Here is a 22629-nt window from a genome sequence, read left to right as displayed (position 1 = left end):
GGAGATGTATGTGGAGAATAACTTGCACGGATTAAACCTTGAGTTAGCAAGTCATTTATCTGTGTTGAGAATTCTTCAGCATCAGAAGGAGTGTAAACCATAGGTTTTTCTTAGATTTCTTTTTCAGGATCAAGAAGTTCGAGGTCGGCATATGGTTTTTGTTTATTCCACTATTCTAAGAGTTTCTCAGAACAAGTGGAGTCTAGAAGCTGCTGAACTTCTGATTCGCAGGATTCGGCGAGGAGGAGAGATTCTAAGGGAGGAACCTAATCACCACGCTTGTTGCGTTTTTTGAAGACTTGATGGAGGACGTCTCCATTACCAGAGATGGCAAAGACTTCAGGGGGTTTTACTGCATAGACAAATACAGCTAAAATTCCTTTGAAAATTCTATGCGCTGTGCTTCCCCATAGGTTTCATAAAACCATCTTTTGAAACCTAGATTGTTGGGATGAAAAAATTCAGCTTTAATGGCTGCTCTAACCACCACAAAAGGAGGTGGATCTTGGAAATCAATCTGTGGAGGTGTGAAAATCATAATCACAGATTAAAACCAGTCATTTCACTGGGAGTGGGTGAAGTGCGCTCATGCTCCCGTTCGGTATAGACACCATGAGGTATTTGGGTGTCTGATAGGTGGATTCCTTTTAATGAGGAATCATCCTTACAAGATTGTTTTTCATCTACCTATTGTAGGCGCGAGGTCTGGCCAACGATGGTAATGAGACATGGTATGGAGTCTTATTTTTGAAATTGATAACCACGTCTCCATCAATGGATTGAATAACTTGATCAATATCCTGATTTATCAGGAGTCGTGGAGGAACAACCTGAGGAATTGTCCAGTTGGCGGGGAAATGAATTTCCTCCCAATTGATCATTCGAGGAGTGGCAACATTAGCACTCATTAGATCGGTCTCGATCAATATAGTCTTACCTTGATCTGGTAAGTGAAATACCTTGAAATGAATCCTAGCAATTATTGCTATGGTTTCAATTCCATGAATAAAATTGTATCCCTGTGTTAGAATCCTCAATTGGAGAGCTTCTAACAGATTCCTGTCGGTCAATGATAGGGTCAGGTTTGGATGGACTATAAAATAAACGGGTCCCTTACTGAGACTCGTTTCCACTATACCCATCAAAGAGGGTTTCCAATCCAAACATCTTCCATCATGTAAGATGGCCTGCAAACAGGTATTCATCCCTAATAATGTTAGGGGTTTGAAAGCAATTTGTATGAACCCAATATGCGTATATTTCTTTTCAGTATCGGCTAGATACTTATTGAGATCTGTTAAGTCTAATAATTTAAGAGTTGAATCCTGATTTGCCAGATTAATTGTTTGTTCCATAGTTTTAATTCCCATGGTGCTAGAAAGGGTGAAAGTACCTTTCTTGTAGATTGAAGTTAGTTTAATGGATGGAATTGTCCAATCATTTAATTGTTGTTGAACTTTATATTCAACTAAGGAAGCATTCTTGATAGATCCAGTAATCCTACTACTGGATGCCATTTTTACCTAATTAAAAATTTAAAATAAAACTAAATTAAAATTAAAACTAAAATTACACTACTACGAAGTGTGGTAAGAGAACAACAGAAGGTAGAAGTATTATAAACCTATTATATGATAATCATAAACGAAGCAAATTATTATTCATAATATCATAATTAATTTACTGTTCATCATCTTCTTGTGCAGATACACGCCTGTCAACGATTTATGAGTATAATGGCTTTCAATGCCAACCTCGGCAACACGGTCTGACTCAACGCGATTTGGGTGACGTTTCGTATCTTAACAAGAACAATGATGAATAGTAAAATCATTATAACATTACGAATGAAGTTAACTCCCCCGATGATTAAAATATAAAAAATTTATAATAACCTACTCCATACTTGGATATTCACAGTTTAGCCTTCCATGGCTCTGATACCAATTATAGTGGGAAGTAGGGAAAATAAACAGAAGGCAGCTCAAATCATTAAGGGAAAAGTTAGACAACTTTTTCTTAACTAGACTGATCCTTCTTATCCAAAGGTTGTAGAGAAAATATACAATGCTGTTCATATTAAAGGAGAATTGAACTCCTTAATGTATTTTTTTCTCCCCCTCCCCCGTCCTCCCTCCTCTTCCCTCCTCCCTCCCAAGCTAGGGAGTATATGGCTATAATCCTAGCTTAAACATGAAAATGCAATAGTTATCTTCCTCTATCTCCCCCTTAATAACAAACCATTTCAAAAGTGTCCCAAGAATTAATACTAAAATGGATACGGAATCTTAAAACCTTAACTAGCGGACAAACTCAAAAAATGAATAAAAGAAATATGGTCAATACAAATAAGAAAAATTTGAAATCGAAACAAGAGATTTCAAGCACAAAATAGTGATAATAATCAGTAAAAGTAAGTCACTAAAAGAAGGCAACAAAAACCTACCTAGGGTCAATGAAACATCCATATATTGCAAAGTAAGAAGACCAACCCAAGGAACTCAAACAAAGGGATTGATACAAGCAATTCCTATGACAAAGTTCAAATTAAACAAAATTTAAAAGTTCGAATAGAACTAAAGTGTTTCAAAACAAATATAAAGAATTGGTTTTAAAAAAATAGAGAATCAACTTTAAAATTTTGAGATGGCATGTGAGAAAAGTAGAACAAAATTTTCAAACAACACAGTTATGGAGGGTATATTGACATAAATGCACGAATATGCTTTCACATTGATATAACCAATAGGGTTTTAAATTCTGCTGCCTAGGCACCTGAGAAAGATTTCTTGCCTATGCAGATGCTGCCTCACTCTAGATTTTATGTTTTCTATCAAAAGACCTTTCTACTACCCTTTAGACTCTTTGTCTTGTTTTCTTCCTCTCTCTCTTTTCTTTTGTTTGATTCTAGGGTTGCATGTTTAGAGCATTTAAGGTTTGTGAGAAAAAAAATGAAAAAGAAGAAAGGAGAGAAAGAGCAAAGGAAGAAGAGAGCTCGAGTGGGTGAGGGATGGGGAGAAATTAGGGTTGAGGGCACGTTATGTTTGCCCTCCCCCTCACACCTTTATTTATAGACTTAAGGGCATAAATCGCTAGTACATGAGTGAAGTAAAAAGACTTAAAGGTTTAACATAATTACATCCTCTTGCCACTTACTCTCTAAATTACATACAATACCACTACCTTCTTTAACACTCTCCCTTAAGCTGGTGAGAACAAACATTACGAATTCCCAGCTTGGAACATGTCTTTGAGAGAGATTTTGCAGCAATGGCCTTAGTGAAGATATTTGTTAGTTGATTCTTAGATGGGTTGTATTACATAGATATTACAATAGCTTGTAATTTTCGACGCGGCAACCTCTGTCCAGGACCCATCTTGCCCCTTACTCTCTAAATTACATACAATACCACTACCTTCTTTAACACTCTCCCTTAAGCTGGTGAGAACAAACATTACGAATTCCCAGCTTGGAACATGTCTTTGAGAGAGATTTTGCAGCAATGGCCTTAGTGAAGATATTTGTTAGTTGATTCTTAGATGGGTTGAATTACATAGATATTACAATAGCTTGTAATTTTCGACGTGGCAACCTCTGTCCAGGACCCATCTTGCCCCTTTTGCCAAAATACTCTTGAAACTGCCTCCCATGTCCTTCTCCATTGCCACTTTGCCCATGCCGTATGAACTAGCCTCCTTAATAAAATCAGTCTCCAGTATAGTTCCTCCCAAAATTTACCTTCCATATCCTCTCAATCACCAGTGCTAGACTCCCAAAGCTCAGGAAACTGCTGATATCTAGTTGCGTGGGTCATATCCTCTGGGCCTAATGGAAGGAAAGAAATAGCCGGAAATTCAAATTTAAATCCTCCCCCATTGAAATGCTGATAGATAATATGGTCGGGCAAGTATCAACCTGGCTCATGACTCGAAAGGAATTTAGTGACCTTAGTGGCTCTAATCTTAGAGGGAACTAGCGGGTGGTAGCTGGGATGATACATCCTTCTCGTCCTTCGGTAATGGCGACCTGGGTTCCTCCACTGGCGGACTACTATAAGTTGAATTTTGATGGCAGCGCCTTTGGTTGCCTTGGTTTTTGATGAAATTTGTCGTCTCCTTTTCTCCTTCGCCGGGTTGCGGGGAGTCTCCGGCTCTACCATCGCAGAACTCTTCGGACTACTCAATGGGCTTCAGGTCTTCCAGGGCCATCTTGTGGGCCCCTTCTTATTGAAGGCGACTCCAAGATTGTCATTGAGTGGTGTCCAAAGTCAACCTATCCTCCTTGGCGTCATTGGAACATTTATTCTGAAATATGTAATATAACTTCTCTTTTGAACTGGAGTTTGATCGGTCATATGACAGGCCCTTGCAGGACTCTAGTTATGGCCATCTGGGATCCTCCCCCTTGCGACTGCATCAAACTCAATTTTGATGGCAGTGCTTTAGGCTGTCTTAGGCTGGCTGGAGCAGTTGGTGTTTTTAGAGGTAGCAATAGAGACCCTATTCTATCTTATGCTGGGCCGGTGGGCATTACTGATTCAAATACTACTGAAGTGAGTGCTCTTCTATTCGGCCTCTGAATCATCAAAGAACTTCTCTATGGCAAGCTGATTATCGAAGGAGACTCAAAGATTGTCATCAGTTGGTGTTCAAAAGATAGCTCCCCCCTTGGTGCCACTGTCCCATTGATTGTATTGCTGACATTGTGTCATCTATTCATTGTAATTGGAATCTTGTTCCCTACATCAACCAATTCTTTGGCTGATAAATTGGCAAAATTCAAAATCTCCCAGCAACCTCTCATTGTTTGGGAAGGTTTCCCTCCTTTGTAATTTGCTCGTTTGAGCTTTTATCTTAATAAATTCAGCACCATTTAAAAAAAAAAAAACTTCTCATTTGAACTATTCTTGTAACCACATCCCTAGGTCTGCCATTCACTTGGCAGACACTCAAGTTAAGTTGGCTATTTCACTCCAACACCTTGTTGTGGAGGAAGGTCTGCTTAGTTAGGTTTGTATATTCTCTTCCTCTTTTATAATAGTTTTTACATCCTTCTTCTTCTTCTTCTTAAAAAAAACAAAACAATAGCTTGTAATTTTCAAAAACAAAATGGTAGTATCTCGATATGTCTTGTTCTTTCATGAAACACTGGGTTGTTTGCAATGTCATGACTGCTTGATTATCACAATAAAGTTGCATCGGTTTATTTACTTGGGACCCCAACTTAGTCATGTAAGATTTGTGACATAATAGTTCACTTACTGCATATGCCATTGATCTATATTCTACTTCTGCTCTTGACTTTGTTACCACATTTTGTTTTTTGTTTCTCCAGGCGACTAGATTACCTCTAACAGTTGAACAATAACTAGAGGTGGATTTTCTATCATTGGGTGAACCTGTCTAGTCTGCATCTGCAAAGCTTTCTATGTCTTATGGCCATGGCTCTTGAATAATAAACATTGATCAAGATTTTTCGTTAAGTGTCGAGGAATCCTTTCCAATGCTTCCCAATGAGTTTGCTGAGGTTGATGCATAAACTGACTGATGACACTAACTGAATAAGATATATCAAGTCTTGTAGTCAAGAGATAGATTAATTTTCCAACTAACCGTTGGAACCATCACTGCCACCTTCAGTAGATAATTTAAAATAGGGTTCCATAGGTGTATCTACCAACTTGCACCCAAGCATTCCGGTTTCTTGTAACAGGTCAATAACATACTTCCTTTGTGACATAATTATGCCATATTTTGATAGTAGAATTTCTATGCCCCAGAAGTGTTTGAGAAACCCTAAGTCTTTGGTTTGGAATTTTCTTTTCAAGTCTTTTTTGATTTGTTGAATTCCATTGTAGTCACTACTAGTGATAACAAAATCATCAACATATACTATTGTGAGAATTTTTCCTCGAGTGTTATTTTTGAAAAATACTGAGTGATCGCTCTCACAACTCTTAAACCCGAGTTGAGTGACAACCATAGTAAACTTATCAAATCAGGCTCGTGGGGATTGTTTGAGCCCATAGGTGGCCATTTTTAACTGACATACTTCCTCCCCCTCGACCACATACCCAAGTGGTTAAACCATACAAATCTCCTCTAATAAATCACCATTTAAGAAAGCATTATTGACATTCAATTGATACAGTTCCCATTTAGAAGTAGCCGCAAGAGAAACATGAACTCGAATAGAATTCATTTTGGCCACCGATAAGAATGTCTTGTCATAATCAATGCCATATGATTGAGTATAGCCTTTAGCCACAAATCATGCTTTATATTTGGCAACAATTCCATTTGGATTGTAATCTTTTTCTTTGTTTTCAATATATGCACCATTTTTCAAAAAAAAAAAACAATTCCATCTGGATTATATGTAAGTGTAAAAACCCACTTGCAATTGATTGTCTTCTTACTGGCGGGAAGAGGAACTAATTCTTAGGTATAATTTTGATACACAACATGAATCTCTTCATCCATGGTAACTTTCCATATTGGATCTTTTGTTGCTCTTCATAATTACTCGGGATCTGAGAAGATGATATAGAAGACAAAAAAAGAAAGACAATTGGAGGACAAGTGATGATTAGAAACAAAATTAGAGATGGGATGTGAAGTGGATGGTGGACGAGTAGTGGTATGTGGTTTTTTACGAAGGGTGATAGGGTGAGTATCATATGGTGGGCCAAACACAATTGGAGGAAATGGAGGAGAACTTACCTCAGGAGCATCTGGAGATTGCACAAGTGAGTAGTCATCAAGAGGGGAGAGAGGAATCTCACGTGCTTGCTCCTCATGATGAATGGGATAGCTAGCCAAGAAGTGCGACTGGTCCTTAAAAAAAGTAACATCAGCAAAACAAATGTCTTCTGAAGAACAGGAGAGTAACATCCTTTTTTAGTTTTTGAGTACCCCAAAAATATATATTTAATTGCTTTGGGAGAATTTGTTTTGACGAGGCTCCTTATTATGAATGAAGACGGCACACCCAAACACACGTGGTGGTAACGGAAATGGTGTTGCATCAATAAATAATTTTGAAAAAGGTGTTTGACCATATAAGATGCTAGATGGCATTTGATTAATTAACAAACAAGCTGCAAGAACAACACACGATCAATAAAATTGAAGAACATTCATAAAGTGCATGATTGTCCTGCCTACCTGAACTAGATATCTGTTTTTCTTTCAGACACACCATTCTATTGTGGGGTGTAGACACATGAAGATTGATAAATAATACCCTTCGCTTGGCAGAGAGTCTAAAATTGAGTAGAAAAGTACTCTTTGGCATTATAAGATCGGAATGTATGAATTTTGGTACGAAACCGAGTTTCTACCATAGCACAAAAGGCATTAAATATGGATAGCACCCCTGACCTTTCTTTCATCAAATATAACCATGTTACTCTAGTATGATCATCCCCAAAAATTACGAAATATTTAGATTGAGAAATATTTGGGACAATAATAGGTCCCTACACATCTGAAACTAAAGCAAATGGACTTGAAACAACATTGTTTTCCCGAGGATGAAAAGTAGACCTATGATGTTTCCTAAGTTCACAAAATTCACATGATAATGTAGAAAGTGAACTAAGAGAAAAAACCAAGGATTTTAACTTGGGTAAATAGGAATGACCCAGCCTATTGTGCCATTGTTTTACCTCTATATCAGTAACCTCAACAATTGCAACATTTGTAGTACGTAAGAAGTAAAGACCCCCTCTCTCATGGCCTCCAATAATCACTTGTTTCGTCTTGATGTCCTGAAATACACAATAACATGGAAAAAAGGTAATAAAGCAATTGAGTCTTTCGGTTAATTGATAGAACAGACATAAGACTAAGAGGAAACTATGGCACAAATAAAACATCGGTGAATGAGAGAGAGGAGGATAAAGTGGAGGTATTGTTGCCTTGAATTTTTTGTTTGAGAACCATCTGCAATGGATACAAATCGATTTGTAGTACATAGTGACACATTTGACCGGTTATGTATGTGACCATTGAGATGTTCTGAGGCACCTAAATCAATTATCTAGGATGAAGAGCTACTACTAGATGTTGAGATTAAGGAGAACACACCTGAGGCGGCAACAATGGTTGTAATTGCACTCTGAGGAGCTGCCATAAAGCTCTTGAATTTCTGAAATAGTGTATAATCTTCTTCTGATGAAGTCTTTCCTTTTGTGGATTCATTAGGCACTTCGTTGCTTGCCAATGCGGTGGAAGTGGATACTTGATTTGCTTTGAAATAACTTGCTGTTCCATGTATATTCCAGTATTTATCAACCAGGTGATTATTAAGTCCACAAAAAAGTGCACTTCCTGTTTTGAACTGGATTTGAAGAGGAAATAGAATTGGAATTACTTCCACTTCTTCCTCTACCTTGGAGAGAGGGAGGGAGGGGCATTTTTGTCTTTTATAAAATATCACTTAAACCCTGATTAAAAAGAGGGAGGACATGCTTTTCTGGTACTTTCTCCAAGGCAACAAGGCTGCTCTTCTCCCAGGTCTCTTTTTTCTCCACTTTTCTCTTCTATTTTCTTCCCAAATCTCATATTTTTCATGGTATTAGAGCAATATCGCACATCTTGGATTGATTTCTTTCAATTTTGTGGCCCTTCTCTCCATTTTCAGCAATCTCCTTGAAGGATTTTCCCAGATTCCCTGGACTGGTATTGTAGCGATCTTAATTCCCTCATCCTCATGCAGGTTGATTTTGGTGACCTTGAAACTTGCCTGTTGGCGAAATCTTTACCCATCCCTGCTTTAAATGAGGTAGGTCAGTTTGGGTACCCCATTACCATCCGTAGACACATTTAAGTCATCTTGGTATGACCTTCTCCTACTCGTAATCTCAGATTGCACAATCTTCTCTATGGTTTTGTTGGAAGATAGGCCCAAGCCCACATGACCAAGGAAGACCTACAAGTCCAAGTGTGTTAGAAGATGGGCTCAAGCCCACAAGATCAAGGAAGGCCTATACATCCAAGAGAGGTGGAAGATGGGCTCAAAGCCCACAGACCATGGAGAAGGTCTATAGGCCCACACATTAATGACATTATGGTAAACAAAAAGTCCTCCAATATAATCCGAAGACCCAGTGTCATTTGAAAATCTTGTGAATCGACTTGCTCCACCATTGCTTACAGCAAGTCGCTCAAATCGTTGCTATGCAGAATATCCTAACCTTGTTACACATGCTGCCTACAAGGTTCTGCTGAAGGTTCCATGATGCTGATTGATTTCTCTGGACCTTGCTCTCTGGAACGTTGCTGTTTTTTTTTTTTTTTTTTCGTTGGGAAAATTTCCCTGTCTGGTGAACTTGTTCTGCTTCATCCAACCCACCTCACATAGCTTGGAAAACCGTGGCTGGAATAGCTGTTCTCCTGGTACGTTGCCTCTGAACAGGCTTGTTGCTATCAATCCGGGTATCTTCCTGGCTGGCATGCTCTATTAATCCACCATTAACAGCGGAACTTTCATCATAACTGGCTTCTATTGTTGGTATCTACTGCTTCCAATTCGTATTCAGCCTGTATGCTCATAATCCAAGTCATATGACTGTTACGGGTTGAAAGATTTATTGAACGAGTCGACATCTTTCCAGCAGCTGAGACAGCTGGTATCTTCGTCTTTGCTGGCGTGATTTATTTCTGGAAAGTTTCCATCACTGATCCAGCCAGCTTATTAATCCTTGTCCAGCGTGCGAGTCAACGAGTGGTATCTTCGTCATTCTCATCTATCCAGTATATCTCTGGAAAGTTGCCTCCTAGCAAGCACAGATTATTAGTTCGTTGCTGTTTTTGGACGATTTTCTTTGCTGTTTATCCTGACTGCTTGGCTTATTGAATCTTATTACCTCGAAATTACTGCTATTATTGAAAGAATCTGGCTCCTCTCCTTCGTTGGCCGAGTTAATGGTAATTCATTGAGTCCACTCTGTTGCTGGCATTACATTCCTGAGCTGTTTCTTATTTTGGAAAAGTTCTCTGCCGGTACCTTGGTGTTTTCAGAAGATCATATCTCTGTTGCTGTTTACAATCCGAGATATCTTGTCGTAATTGCCGTCCAAAGATGTTGTCTCTTTGATCAGCCTCATGTCCTGCTCTTTTCGGAAGTCAGCCTCGCCGGAGAAGACGATTTTGTTTCTATTTCTACTCGTTGGGAGAGACGAGATGTGCAGGTATGGTTTAATCTACCATGGTTTTGCGACGGAGAATTTAATCAGCCAGGTTAACTTAGCGAACCAGCGACCCGAGGATCACTTACTAGTTCTGTTCATGATCGAGTCAAGTCGGACCTACTTGGACCAAGTCAACTCAGCCGGCCCAACTCAGCTAGGTCAACCTGACTCGGCCTACTTGCTTATTGCCTCTGTTGTACGGGTCCAGGTGCTGAGTTCTATACCTATTTCTTTTGCGACTTGGCTATATTGGTCTGATTCTTGACACGACACGACTCGGTCCCTTGTCTACGACTGGATTACTTTCTTGAAGTATTGGCAGCTTATGACTTAGTCCTAGCATATTATTTGGTGAAACTTCCTTATTTAGTGATGGACTATTGGCAAATTATTTTTTGGGTCCTTTTTGAGGATTTTCATTATTTGGTATGTGTTATTTGGGCCCAGGCCAATTTCAGCTACTGCTATTGTGTCTCTCTGTTTGAGACATTGTTATTGAAGGAGGGCTTCTCAGTTGTTGACTGTTGTTAGCATTGATTATTCTAATGAAGAAGAAACACATGGTGGCCATAGAATATTATCTTCCAGTGATTACCCTTTACTCCCCTTATTTGGCATATTTACTCCTACCATTTGAGAGTTGGTGCCCTGTGATCAGACACCGTGGAGGAGTTTATTACTACACTTTTGAGCAATGCCTACAGAGGATAGGAGTGTCCAATATCTAGCGTGAGTCAAGTCTATTATTCACCCAAGAGTTTTTTTTTTTTTTTCTGAGATATCCTAAGAAAGTGGGTGGACTGTGCCCCACAGTATGATTACTTTTTCGCTTGTGAAATTGAGCGGAAAGTATTTTTGACTATGACCATTTGACTGGAGTGTGAAGCGATGTCTTACAGCAAGGAGTGATTTTACTCTCTTATATTTTGCCAGTTGGGTTCTCTTGGAAAAGAACAAAGAGACCACCAACTTGAGAGGGAGTGTTGGAAGATAGGCCCAAGCCGACACGACCAAGGAAGGCCTACAAGTCCAAGTGTATTAGAAGATGGGCTCTAGACTACAAGACCAAGGAAGGCCCACCCATCCAAGAGAGGTGGAAGATGGACTCAAGGCCCACAAACCAAGGAGAGGGCCCATAGGCCCACACAATGATGGCATTATGGTAAATAAAGAGTCTGTTACAATGGAGAGACCAAATCCAAGCACATAAACCAGAGTATTCACCATGAAGCATATAACAAAGAGAGAAATCGAAAATAGATGCAGAATATCAGTAAATCAACACAACAGCACAAGAGGCAACGATCTTACGTGGTTCGGCGACAGCCTACATCCACGGGAGGAGACGAGAATCCACCAAATGCGAAAAGGGTGAAGCTTTGCGGCTTCAAGCATACAAAATCGAGCTCAGATTTCTCCCTTGATGAAATCCCTCTTTCTCGCACAAAGAATCCCCAAATCTCAACGTCTCAAACTCAAAAAAACCTCCCAACAGAGAGCTCTCGATTTAATCACTTAATCGGGTCCCGACGCGGATCCGAACCGGGTAATCGGGTCGGGTCGGGTAATCGGATTCAAGACACCCGATTAACAAATCTCCACCTTGGCTTGAATTCGATTACTCCTCTCTGAAAAATGAACCTATCCATCGCCATCTCCACCTGGCCTCTTAGGGCATCTTCCTTAGGTACTGCGAAACACCAAATGAAAGTCCAAACCGTGCTTGAACTTGAGTGTAGGACTTGAAAGCCTAATTGAGCAGCATCGCTACTCGTGACAGCTTCACGGTAGTTAGAGGGTTCTGGAAACTAAACGGTCTCTGCCACAGGCAATGCATAAGCGACCATGTCGGCATAGCAGTACTTACCACCCTCAAACTTCACCTGCTCACTGATATGCCTTAATCGAATATTCCACAGACGAGTCGTGTCAATATCTGAATCTGAAGATGAGGAAACTGCTGCAGTACCTACGACTGTACTTCCCTGAAGCACATAAAGGTTACCAACCTTTTTCCTTTCATCACAACTAGTGTACCTATACAGACCTCCAAAAAACTTCACCTTGAGGTGTATATCTGCAGCCAAGAGAAATAAGAGAACCTAGAGAAATCAAATCTGGTACATGCCGAACTTTTTCAAAATCCTCACTATACCGCCATACATCTTGATCTGAACCGTTCCAATCCCAAATAGTTTTACAGGGCATGTTGTTCCCCATCAAAACTGTACCACCATCTACCGACTGATATGTCGCAGAAAAAAAAAATCCTTGATAGGACACGTGGTCGGAGCGGCTCGAATCAAGTATCCACTCATTTTGTGAGTGTGCAGCACTCAACTGTGAGAACATATTCTGAACCATCAGAATGATCTTCAGCAACCCCAGCAACCTCTTCCTTTTCTTCTCTTTTCTCCTTCTCTTTGAGTTTTAGACAATCTCTTGCAAAATGACCCGGTTGATGACAATAATAGCACTTGCCTCATTTCCCCTTTGACTTCGGCCTAGAATGGCCACTGCCTCCAAAATCCTTTTCCTTTGTTTGCCCTCAAACAAACAGATCATCTGCTTGCTCCTCGCTCCCACTGGTAGACACCTTCTTCCTCAACTCGTTAGAGTATAAAGATGCCTTAACATCCTCCATAGAGATGGTATCGTGCCCATGGAGCATAATCGTAACGAAGTGCTCATAGGATGGGGGTAAAGAGCATAGCACAATCAGTGCTTGATCCTCATCTTCAATGGTAACATCTATATTTCTCAAATCCATAACAATCTTATTGAACTCATTAAGATGTTCTTTGAGAGATGTACCTTCTTTTATCCGAAGAGTGTAAAGGCGTTGCTTCAAATACAGCCTGTTTGTGAGAGATTTAGTCATATAAATACTCTCCAACTTCAGCCACAAACCAACTATTGTCATTTCATCTGCAACTTCCTGCAAAACCTCATCGGCCAAACACAACTAAATGAAACTAAGAGTTTTGATGTCAAGATCCTCCTTGTCTTCTTCTGACATCGTAGCTGGAAACTTATCCTTTCCATTCAATGCTTTGTGGAAACCTTGCTATACTAATGAGGCACGCATTTTCACGCGCCACAAACTGAAACTCATTTGCCCATCAAATTTCTCTACTGTATACTTCGCAGCCATATTTACCAAAATACCCTCAGTCACAAAAATGCTCAGATGCTTAAATCTCCTCTTCCTCTGGACCTCTCTAAAAACGAGCTTCTCCCTCCCGGCATTTTCTGAAAATCAACAGCGGAACTGTGCCGAAAAAGAGTAGCTCGGGACAGAGAAAACTCTTCCTGTCGGCAGAAACAGAGAAGAATAAACTGAAATCCGGCGTCGTTGCCGGAAAAACCCTCTCTTTGATACCAATTTGTTAGTACCTAGCCAAGTGTTCCCAATAGACCGGTCTGGGAGGAACCGAACAGCTAGTGCACCCGAAGCGGAAACTGTTGCTGTATGTTCATGTTCCTAATCCCCCCGCTGGCACGGGGATTCGAACGCTGAACACGGCACCCAGCTCTGATATCAATTTGTTACAACGGAGAGACCAAATCCGAGCACATAAACCAGAGTATCCACCACAAAGCATATAACAAAGAGAGAAATCGAAAATAGATGCAGAATATCAGTAAATCAACACAACAGCACGAGAAGCAACGATCTTACGTGGTTCGGCGACAACCTATATCCACAGGAGGAGACGAGAATCCACTAAATGCGAAAAGGGTGAAGCTTTGTGGCTTCAAGCATACAAAATCAAGCTCAGATTTCTCCCTTGATGAAACCCCTCTTTCTCGCACAAAGAATACCCAAATCTCGACTCAAACTCAAAAAAACCTCCCAACAGAGAGCTCCCGATTTAATCACTTAATCAGGTCCCGACGCGGACCCGAACCGGGTAATCGGGTCGGGTCGGGTAATCGGATTCAAGACACCCGATTATTGTGGTAGGATTAATCATATTTCTGAGAAATGCTGGGAAAAAATTGGTAAACCTTCCTAGGACAACTCTATAGTCACAGGTATCAATAAAAAGTCTCCATGAACTTAAAACACCCATATAAATAAATGGGACCAACCAAATCAATGCTTCAAAAGGGTTTGGCCAAATGGGTAAGTGAGAGTCAAATAAAGGACGGTAGGAGTAAGTTTGCCAAATAACAATAACATGATAATGGGAATCAAAGGAAGATAAGATGATGGGGCCACAATATTCTTTATTCAAATCTTCATCAAAATAACCAATGTTGACAATAATCAGCAACCGAGGAATCCTTCTTCCATAATAACGTTTCAGTCAAAGAGACACAATAGCAACATCGGATATGGGCCAAAGCCCAAATAACACGTACTAAATAATGAAAGTCCTTAATAAGGACACATGAAATAAATCCGTTGCGAGTCCATCCTTGAATAAGGAAGTTTTAATACTTTTGATATCAATATCTCCAAAAATATAGCTCAGATTCACATGAAATTTTTCTTCTTCTGAAACTAAATTTCAATACCTTTCATCTAGGTATAATTTCTGTTAATTAAATATACTTCTTTTGTGAAAAAAAAATCTAATAGATTTCAAAATCTATAATCTGCCCCAGATCTTACAGATCTTTTTTTGAATATATAATTCTATATGTAAAGTCTCGTTCTTGATGGCATAAGCTGACTCGAAAGTTGAAACTTTCTACTGCTGCTCGAACCTCTCTTGCAATCTGACATTTGCTGATTCAAATATCAATTTTCTTTGTATAAAACTCCGATTGCCAAAGTTCGTTTTGTGTTGGAAAGTAGACTCAAATATCTTTCCATTAATATATAATATGCAATATGAAAAGATCAATATAGAGGTGAAAATGCAAAGCAAACAATGGGTATAGGGACTGAAAATATTTTTCAATGGGACTTTTCTCACTCAATATCTTACTTTGTGTGCAAGAGAATTTTGGATGATCCTTGTAAAAGAAAGTGACCAGTTGTGGACATTGTCAGTATAAAGGTTGGCCTGAAGGCCTTGAATGAAATGTTCTGGGCGATAGGTGATAGATGGAGATTGTAGTTATCTTGTATGACTAATAATTAGTTGTTATTTGGTTTTGGTTTGATCTCATATTTAATTATTGGCATTGCCGTCACTACAGTTCACAAATGAGTTTTGCTTATGTTGCATGCATTGTGATGGCAGAAATTCACAGTTCCTCAGCATTTCTTCCTGCACTTTTACATAGTAGCTGCAGTCTGGACAACAGTGCTACTTGTGTGTACATGGTTCTATGCTTATGATGCAGTTGGTTCACTTTCTTCCAAGCCATTTGATTATTCCACATGGGCCAGTCATTTGATGGGAGGGTCACATGTTTTTTCAATTTATAAATCTCGCTCAGTATCTGTAGAGCAGAAGTACCAAGTATGGAGAACAGTTCTATTGCTTTTACTTATGGAAGTTCAAGTGCTGAGGCGTCTCTATGAAACATTGTACGTCTTCACCTATAGCCCTTCAGCTCGAATGCATATTTGTGGCTATCTAACTGGGCTTTTGTAAGTTTGTACAGAAAATTTCTATTCATCCTTTGAGTTCTTCCATTTAACCACATATCTGTTAATCTGTCTTTTTTGTTTTTTGTGAGGTTAGTTTCTACACTGCGGCACCCCTGTCCCTTAGTTGTTCATATGCGCTGAAGTCATTGCGCCATACAGCATATAAAATAGCTCTATTCATTGTGAAGGACCGGGTTCAAACAGAAGTTCGTGAATTTGATTGGTCTGGCTATTTGAAACCTCTTCTATGGTTAGGTTGGTTTCAATGGATTGGTGTGGCTATTTTTATGTGGGGATGGATTCATCAGTATCAATGTCACGCTATTCTTGTGAGTATCAGGTTCTTGATTTAACGTAGTCTTGCAGTAGTCCCATTTTTTTCATATTTGATAATTGTATAATGAAACCTGTACATGAAATTTATCCAAACGATAAATTTTAGATGGTTCGGTTAAATTTACCAAAGGGGTGGTAACCGACCTTAGGTAGGCATTACCTCCCAACTTCGTGTGACAATTGGTGCCATTTTTCTGAGATTTTCACATGTCACAGGGGTCACTTCGAAAGCATCCAGGTCAAGCTAGTGAGTATGCAATTCCTCATGGTGACTGGTTTGAGATTGTTTCTTGCCCACACTATTTGGCTGAGATTGTATGTCTCTCTCTCTCTCCCTCTGGGCTTACCTGAACAGTCGTTCTTTTTAGTTCAAAAGTCAACTAAGATTTCCTTCTTATGAATCTAAACTGCTATGGTATTTTAAGAAGAGTGGTTCTCCTTTTTCCGTTGTTTGGCATGACAATGATTTAATCCTATGGCAGGTCATATATACTGGGCTATTAGTTGCAGGTGGAGGAACAGACATTACACTCTGGCTTCTATTTGCTTTTGTGGTATGTATCTAATTCAGTACTTCTTAGTACTTTTTAGGCTATATACCTGATGTTTTTTTGTCATAGTACCTTTCATAGTTTTTATTTTTATTTTTTTTATTCATGACCAAGATAATGTTAAAACATCAGTTCTGTTTGAAATGAGCTAATAGTACAGGTGATGTGGGCAAAAAGAGTATGGTAGAGTTAGCGAGCTTAAAGCCAAATCATAAGCTAATTTTTTGTTTTATGACAGATACGAGTAGTTCTTATGACACAATTCTCTTATTGTCTGTTGCTGATTCAGGTAGCAAATCTAACCTTTGCTGCTGGAGAAACGCAAAGGTGGTATCAAAATAAATTTCATAACTATCCACGTTCTCGTAAAGCTATTTTACCCTTTATTTATTAGATGGATGGCTACTAAAAATGCCTCAAGTTTATTGAAGATTTGTGAAATGTTTACAAATATCTTGTGAGTAGGTATATTCTCAATCCTTACTTTGACTAATATATTTACTCAAGTCTACAATTACAAAAACATATTTAGCTGATTACAATCTCACAATTTCCGTTATGTTTTCATTTTTCAGCTCAAGAAATTGTTAAGATGCAGCTTAAATGTTAAGTGGGTCACCTCATTCAAAGTTCACCCTTACTTGGGACGATGCAGACCTGGCTGGTCTTCGGATTTAGACAGGGAAATTGGGTCTAGGTGGAGGGTATTAAGAAGTATATGAATGGAACTGGATGTAGCTTCACTTATCTCGTTGGTAAGTGCTCAATTAGACTCCGAAAGTTTGCATTTTTCAAGAAAATCTCTGTGACCATGATAGCATGAATGGTTTGACCATCAACATTTTCTTGTCACCTTTGTCTATCTAAATCTGTCTTTATTTTTCTCTTTGTGAATGTAGGATCCATCAGTCTGGACCATATAATTTCTGCATCGAAGTCCCATTTATTCATACATTTTTTTGTCGTTGCGTACCCACCAGACCCCATCCACCCACTCCACCTACGCCTGCATGTTTAGGTTCTATTTAGCATTACTCGTATTTGCAAATTGCAGTGGCCTCTACCTTTTGACAATTCTCGTTTTGTATGATTTTTGAATAGAGGTTGACTGTCGTTCCTTGTAAAGTCCAAAAAAGCGTGCTTGATGTCTAAAATCCAGATTTGGTTAAAAGGATCCGGGTTTGCCTCTTTTTGAAGATTTTTCCAAGATGAGGAGTTAAAAGCGAGTGATTGAAGGGCGAATTTGGTGAAACGAGTAGTTGGTTCAACAGTGAAAAGAATTATAGCAAAGTGGAGGCAAACAAAACTGGACAGGAAGATAATAAAAGAGCTGGTGGGTAGTTCACTCCGTATATCTGAGAGCTTTAAGACAACGAAGTCTTCTGTGGTGGCATCATTCATGACTCGTGAGCCTCTTTTCCATCATCCATTTGTGGCCTTTCCTCAGAACACCGATTTGGGAACTCCGACATGGGGGTTAGGACCAGTTGGGTTTATGACAGGTCGGATTTAATGAACCTAGTTCACAGATATGATAGAGATATAAAATGGGATTAAGATAGTCAGGTTTAAGTTAGGTTTACGAGAATGTGGTAAAGACAAGATAGAGATATAAAATAGGATTAAGATGAGTCGGGTTTAAGTCAGGTTTACGAGAATGGGGTAAAGACATGATAGATATATAAAATGGGACTAAGACGAGTCGGGTTTAAGTCAGGTTTACGAGAACGGGGTAAACACAGGATATAGTATTTGTGTCTATCGTTTAGTAGTTGATTATACATGCATTGTGCCCTCCTTGGCCCTCTCTAACTACTCCTAGTCAACCCACTTCTAACTACCACATCATTAGCCACTTGTAGCTACTCTACTCCCACATTAACTACACAAGTTTAAAAAAGGGCAAGCAATAATAAGTGACAGAACTTGGCCTATTATTTTGATGTGGAACCTCTTCAATGAACCTAAAAAAATCTCAAGAGGTTTCACCAAGAGAAATTTAAAAAAAAAAAACTGAGCAGATTCCAGATTATGAGATTACTCTTTTCATCTTTACATCCTCCCAAAGCAGCAGAGACTGAATGGAAACGCGAGACCTCTCTCTCAGATTTGACCGTAACGTCACTGGGAAATAAAGTAAAGCGGATGACTCGCCGTTGAAATTCGCAGCACAGAGAGTCTTCTGGATTCTGAATTCCCCAGTTGGTGGCCCTATTCTAGAAAGAATGAACGCCTTTTATACTATATCATTTCGCTTCAAAACCAAGTCATCTTCCTCATCTGGTACTTTTCGTCTCTCCCCTCTTTCTGTTTAAACTTTCATATCACAGATGCTTTAATGGCTTTTCCGCGTTTCTGAATTGAAACTTAGAGAAGCAAATGCGAATGCGAGAGAAAAGCTGTAAAAAAAAGAATAAAGGGAAGATGATGATGATTAGTAAAATGAAACCAAAGGTTGTGGGTTGATTGATTTTTTAAAAGTAACAAAGCAACGTGGAAGGGAATTTGTATGATGAGAATGGAGGACGGAGGTTAGCATTCAAAGATTCTACTCAAAATCTTCCAACATTTAAAAAAAAGAATTTGGTAGCCTCGAAATTGATTGCTACAGAAACGGAAAGAAAGTCAGAAATGAGAAGTGGTTAATTGGTGATTAGCCGCACCATCTCCGTCAAAACCTATCCATTTTCGTCCTTTTTTCTTTTCCATTCATTATCTATTCAAAATCATCGAAAGCAAGATACGATTTGGGCTAGAAACACGGGCTGGGCTCCACCTATAACTGGACCCCCATACTTTTACGTGAAATTTAGAAAAAGAAAAAGACAGGAAAAAAAAAGTAGGGGATTGATTTGAAACACAGATGGGCCTCATCATTTTCGTTAGTTGCCCCTGATAGGGAGGTCTTAACAGAAACCAAAATATTATATCTGGGCTTCCTCTGTTTAAGTTAGCTGCACGTGCCTCTGATGAAAGAGATCAGAACCCTTCATCAGTGATTAGATTTGATTGGTCTAAGTGGGTCCCCCTTACTAAATTCCCAACTTTGTTGACAAAAAAAATAGTCACATGGCATTGGAGTATGTCTCACGTCTCTCTCTACAAAATAAAAAATAAAAAATAAAAAAATCCACGTCACTAATTTTCCATAAACTACTCTCCTTATTCTCTAATCACCCTTACGTAACGTAACAACCCCTCGTATGGGCCCCGCCCGATACGTAGAAAACCCGTTTCCTTCATGTGACGACAACCGAGACGACACCACCCACATTTTCCAGGCCTTAAAAACGGCTTCTCGGATTTTTAAACACGAGCCTCCGTATTTGGCTGGGTTCCGTACGTATCCAGAAGCTGTGAATGCTTTGCATGATGGAGACGCTGTCGCTCGTGTACTCTATGATTGCAGTGGAAGCCGGTGGACCCCGAGGGAAATCATTGGCCGATCCTGGCCATCAAATTGTTCTCCTGTTTTTACTGTTCCACGAATATACACGTGTCCCACCAGATGATGACTCTTGGTCCAATAGCAACTGTTATCATTTTTCTTGTATGATTAGGTCCCCTAATGGCAGCCATTATTATATTAATTACAGGGCTAATATTTTTTTTTTTTTAAAACTGAATGAGGCTATCATTACTGTGATAAATATTCTCTGACTTGGATTCATCTCTTAACGTCACCTTTTTCCCTTATAGCTAGGAGTCCCCCCTTGGACCATGCTCACACCCTTGCCCCTCTCACAGCCCTTCCTCCACCTTTTTGGTCTTTTTGGACTCTAAGAGAGTGGTGGAGGGAGAATATACTAAATAAAAAATAATAATTCAATTATCTTAGTTTTCCACTAAGCTATACCATTAGTATTCAATTATATATATTCATTGATTTTTAATTAATATTATAGGACATCTGGCTTGCCATATTCAATACCATGAGGGGCTTAAGAGGGCAAAAATATCTAAATTATTATTAAATATCATTTATTTCTATTACTAATACTAACACTAATGGTAAGTAGGTATATAAGGTATTACCTTAATATAATTTATTTGACTGTAAATTACAACCATTCTAAGCTTTTGTAAGGTGCTCCCAAATTCACTTTGGTCATGCTAGTGACGTTGGGGGAAAGTGAAAGTGAATTAAAATTCAATTTCACTTACCCAAAATCGTTAGTGCACACCTAACGAGTGAAAGTTAAAATAAATGTGTAATTCAATTTCTCTTGCTCCTATGTAAAACGAGTGAAAGTGAAAGTGAATTACTTATGTAGTTTACTTTCCCTCACTCTTTCTCGACACTCTCTAGAGACCTCCTCTCTCGACGCTCCTCTCACTGATGATTGGTTCAGAGCTTTAAAGCCTTCCTCTGACCCTCTCGCTTTGCTGCTTTCCTCTCACTCGACCGCTACTCCTCTGCCGCTGCCGCTACTGCTCGGCCTAGGATCACCCTCGATGCCTTCCTCTCAACCCAGTCTTCGTCTCAGCCACGTTTCTCATCCTTCTTCTCTATCATCCTCTTGTCGCCCCCTCTCTCAAAACCAAAGCCGTATTCAACTCCTCTCACCCCCTAAAATAGTATTTCAGAAGCCATCGATGAGGCAATTTTTTAGGGTTTCTGCTAATTTTGATGAATATATTTTTAGGGTTTTTGTTAATTGAACCTAATTTTTGTATTTAATTACTGCAATGATTTTAATTTAGGTATTTAATTATTGTGTTGATTTTTTTAGTGATTATAGTTTAATTACAATTTAATTGATGTCTTTTTGTTTATGAAACTTTAGTCAATTATAGATAAATTGAACTATGATTTAAATTGAAGTTATTGCTAAGTTTAGTTGAAACTTAATTGACCTCTCCATTTATTAATTTTCTGTATTTTAGTTTATGGATTTTTATGCCATCGAATATTGTATTTTATTTTGGTAAATTGAGCAGATTATTTAGTAATGATGATTTTGAATGCTGTATTTGTTTTTTAATTAAATGCTGATTTTTTTCTAATGGATAATTTATTGAAGTTGATTTTTGTTTTCTAATACAAATTATAATTTTGTGTGTTTGGGGCCTAATCCCAAACCCTATGCCCTAAGCCCCAATTCCTAAGCCCTAACTCCTAGCCCTAAACCCCAATCCTAACCCTAACCCTAACCCCTAACCCACCCTAACCATAAGCCCTAAACCCTAACCTTAACCTTAATCTTCCTCCCCCCCTCCTCTTTCTCCTCCCTAGGCCTCCCCCCTCCTTTTTATTCTCCCTAGGCCTCCCCCCTCCTTTTTATCCTCCCTACACCTCCTCCTCCTCTTTCTCCTCACTAAGCCTCCCCTTCCCTAGGCCCCACCCCCCTAATGAGTGAAAGTTAAAATAAATGTGTAATTCACTTTCTCTTGCTCCTATGTATAATGAGTGAAAGTGAAAGTGAATTACCTATGTAGTTTACTTTCCCTCACTCTTTCTCGACACTCTCTATAGACCTCCTCTCTCGACGCTCCTCTCACTGACGATTGGTTCAGAGCTTTAAAACCTTCCTCTGACCCTCTCGCTTTGCTGCTTTCCTCTCGCTCGACCGCTACTCCTCTGCCGCTGCCGCTACTGCTCGGCCTAGGATCACCCTCGATGCCTTCCTCTCAACCCAGTCTTCATCTCAGCCACGTTTCTCATCCTTCTTCTCTATCATCCTCTTGTCGCTCCCTCTCTCAAAACCAAAGCCGTATTCAACTCCTCTCACCCTCTAAAATAGAATTTCAGAAGCCATCGATGAGGTAATTTTTTAGGGTTTCTGCTAATTTTGATGAATATATTTTTAGGGTTTTTGTTAATTGAACCTAATTTTTGTATTTAATTACTGCAATGATTTTAATTTAGGTATTTAATTATTGTGTTGATTTTTTTAGTGATTATAGTTTAATTACAATTTAATTGATGTCTTTTTGTTTATGAAACTTTAGTCAATTATAGATAAATTGAACTATGATTTAAATTGAAGTTATT

General features: G+C 39.1%; 1 protein-coding gene across 3 annotated transcripts in view; it reads left to right on the top strand.

Moving 5' to 3' along the window:
• LOC137934525 (polyprenol reductase 2) overlaps positions 1 to 17808 on the top strand; it is a 31634-nt gene extending 13826 nt beyond the window's left edge. For 2 of the 3 annotated variants that reach the window (XM_068778920.1, XM_068778921.1), the window contains exons 3-9: positions 15395 to 15747; positions 15842 to 16076; positions 16300 to 16398; positions 16566 to 16637; positions 16924 to 17099; positions 17210 to 17389; positions 17534 to 17808. In XM_068778920.1, the coding sequence (XP_068635021.1) occupies positions 15395 to 15747; positions 15842 to 16076; positions 16300 to 16398; positions 16566 to 16637; positions 16924 to 17028 (864 nt within the window). In that variant the 3' untranslated portion in view covers positions 17029 to 17099; positions 17210 to 17389; positions 17534 to 17808. The other variant, XM_068778922.1, reaches the window with a different exon arrangement.
• Positions 17809 to 22629: the final 4821 nt, after the last annotated feature.

The sequence above is a fragment of the Aristolochia californica genome, unplaced genomic scaffold (assembly GCF_029961685.1).
Source record: "Aristolochia californica isolate CCGP_79_NKW_82.1479 unplaced genomic scaffold, dmAriCali1.0.hap1 SCAF_6, whole genome shotgun sequence".
Taxonomy (NCBI): Eukaryota; Viridiplantae; Streptophyta; class Magnoliopsida; order Piperales; family Aristolochiaceae; genus Aristolochia; species Aristolochia californica.
This window is presented reverse-complemented; position numbering and strand designations above follow the sequence as displayed.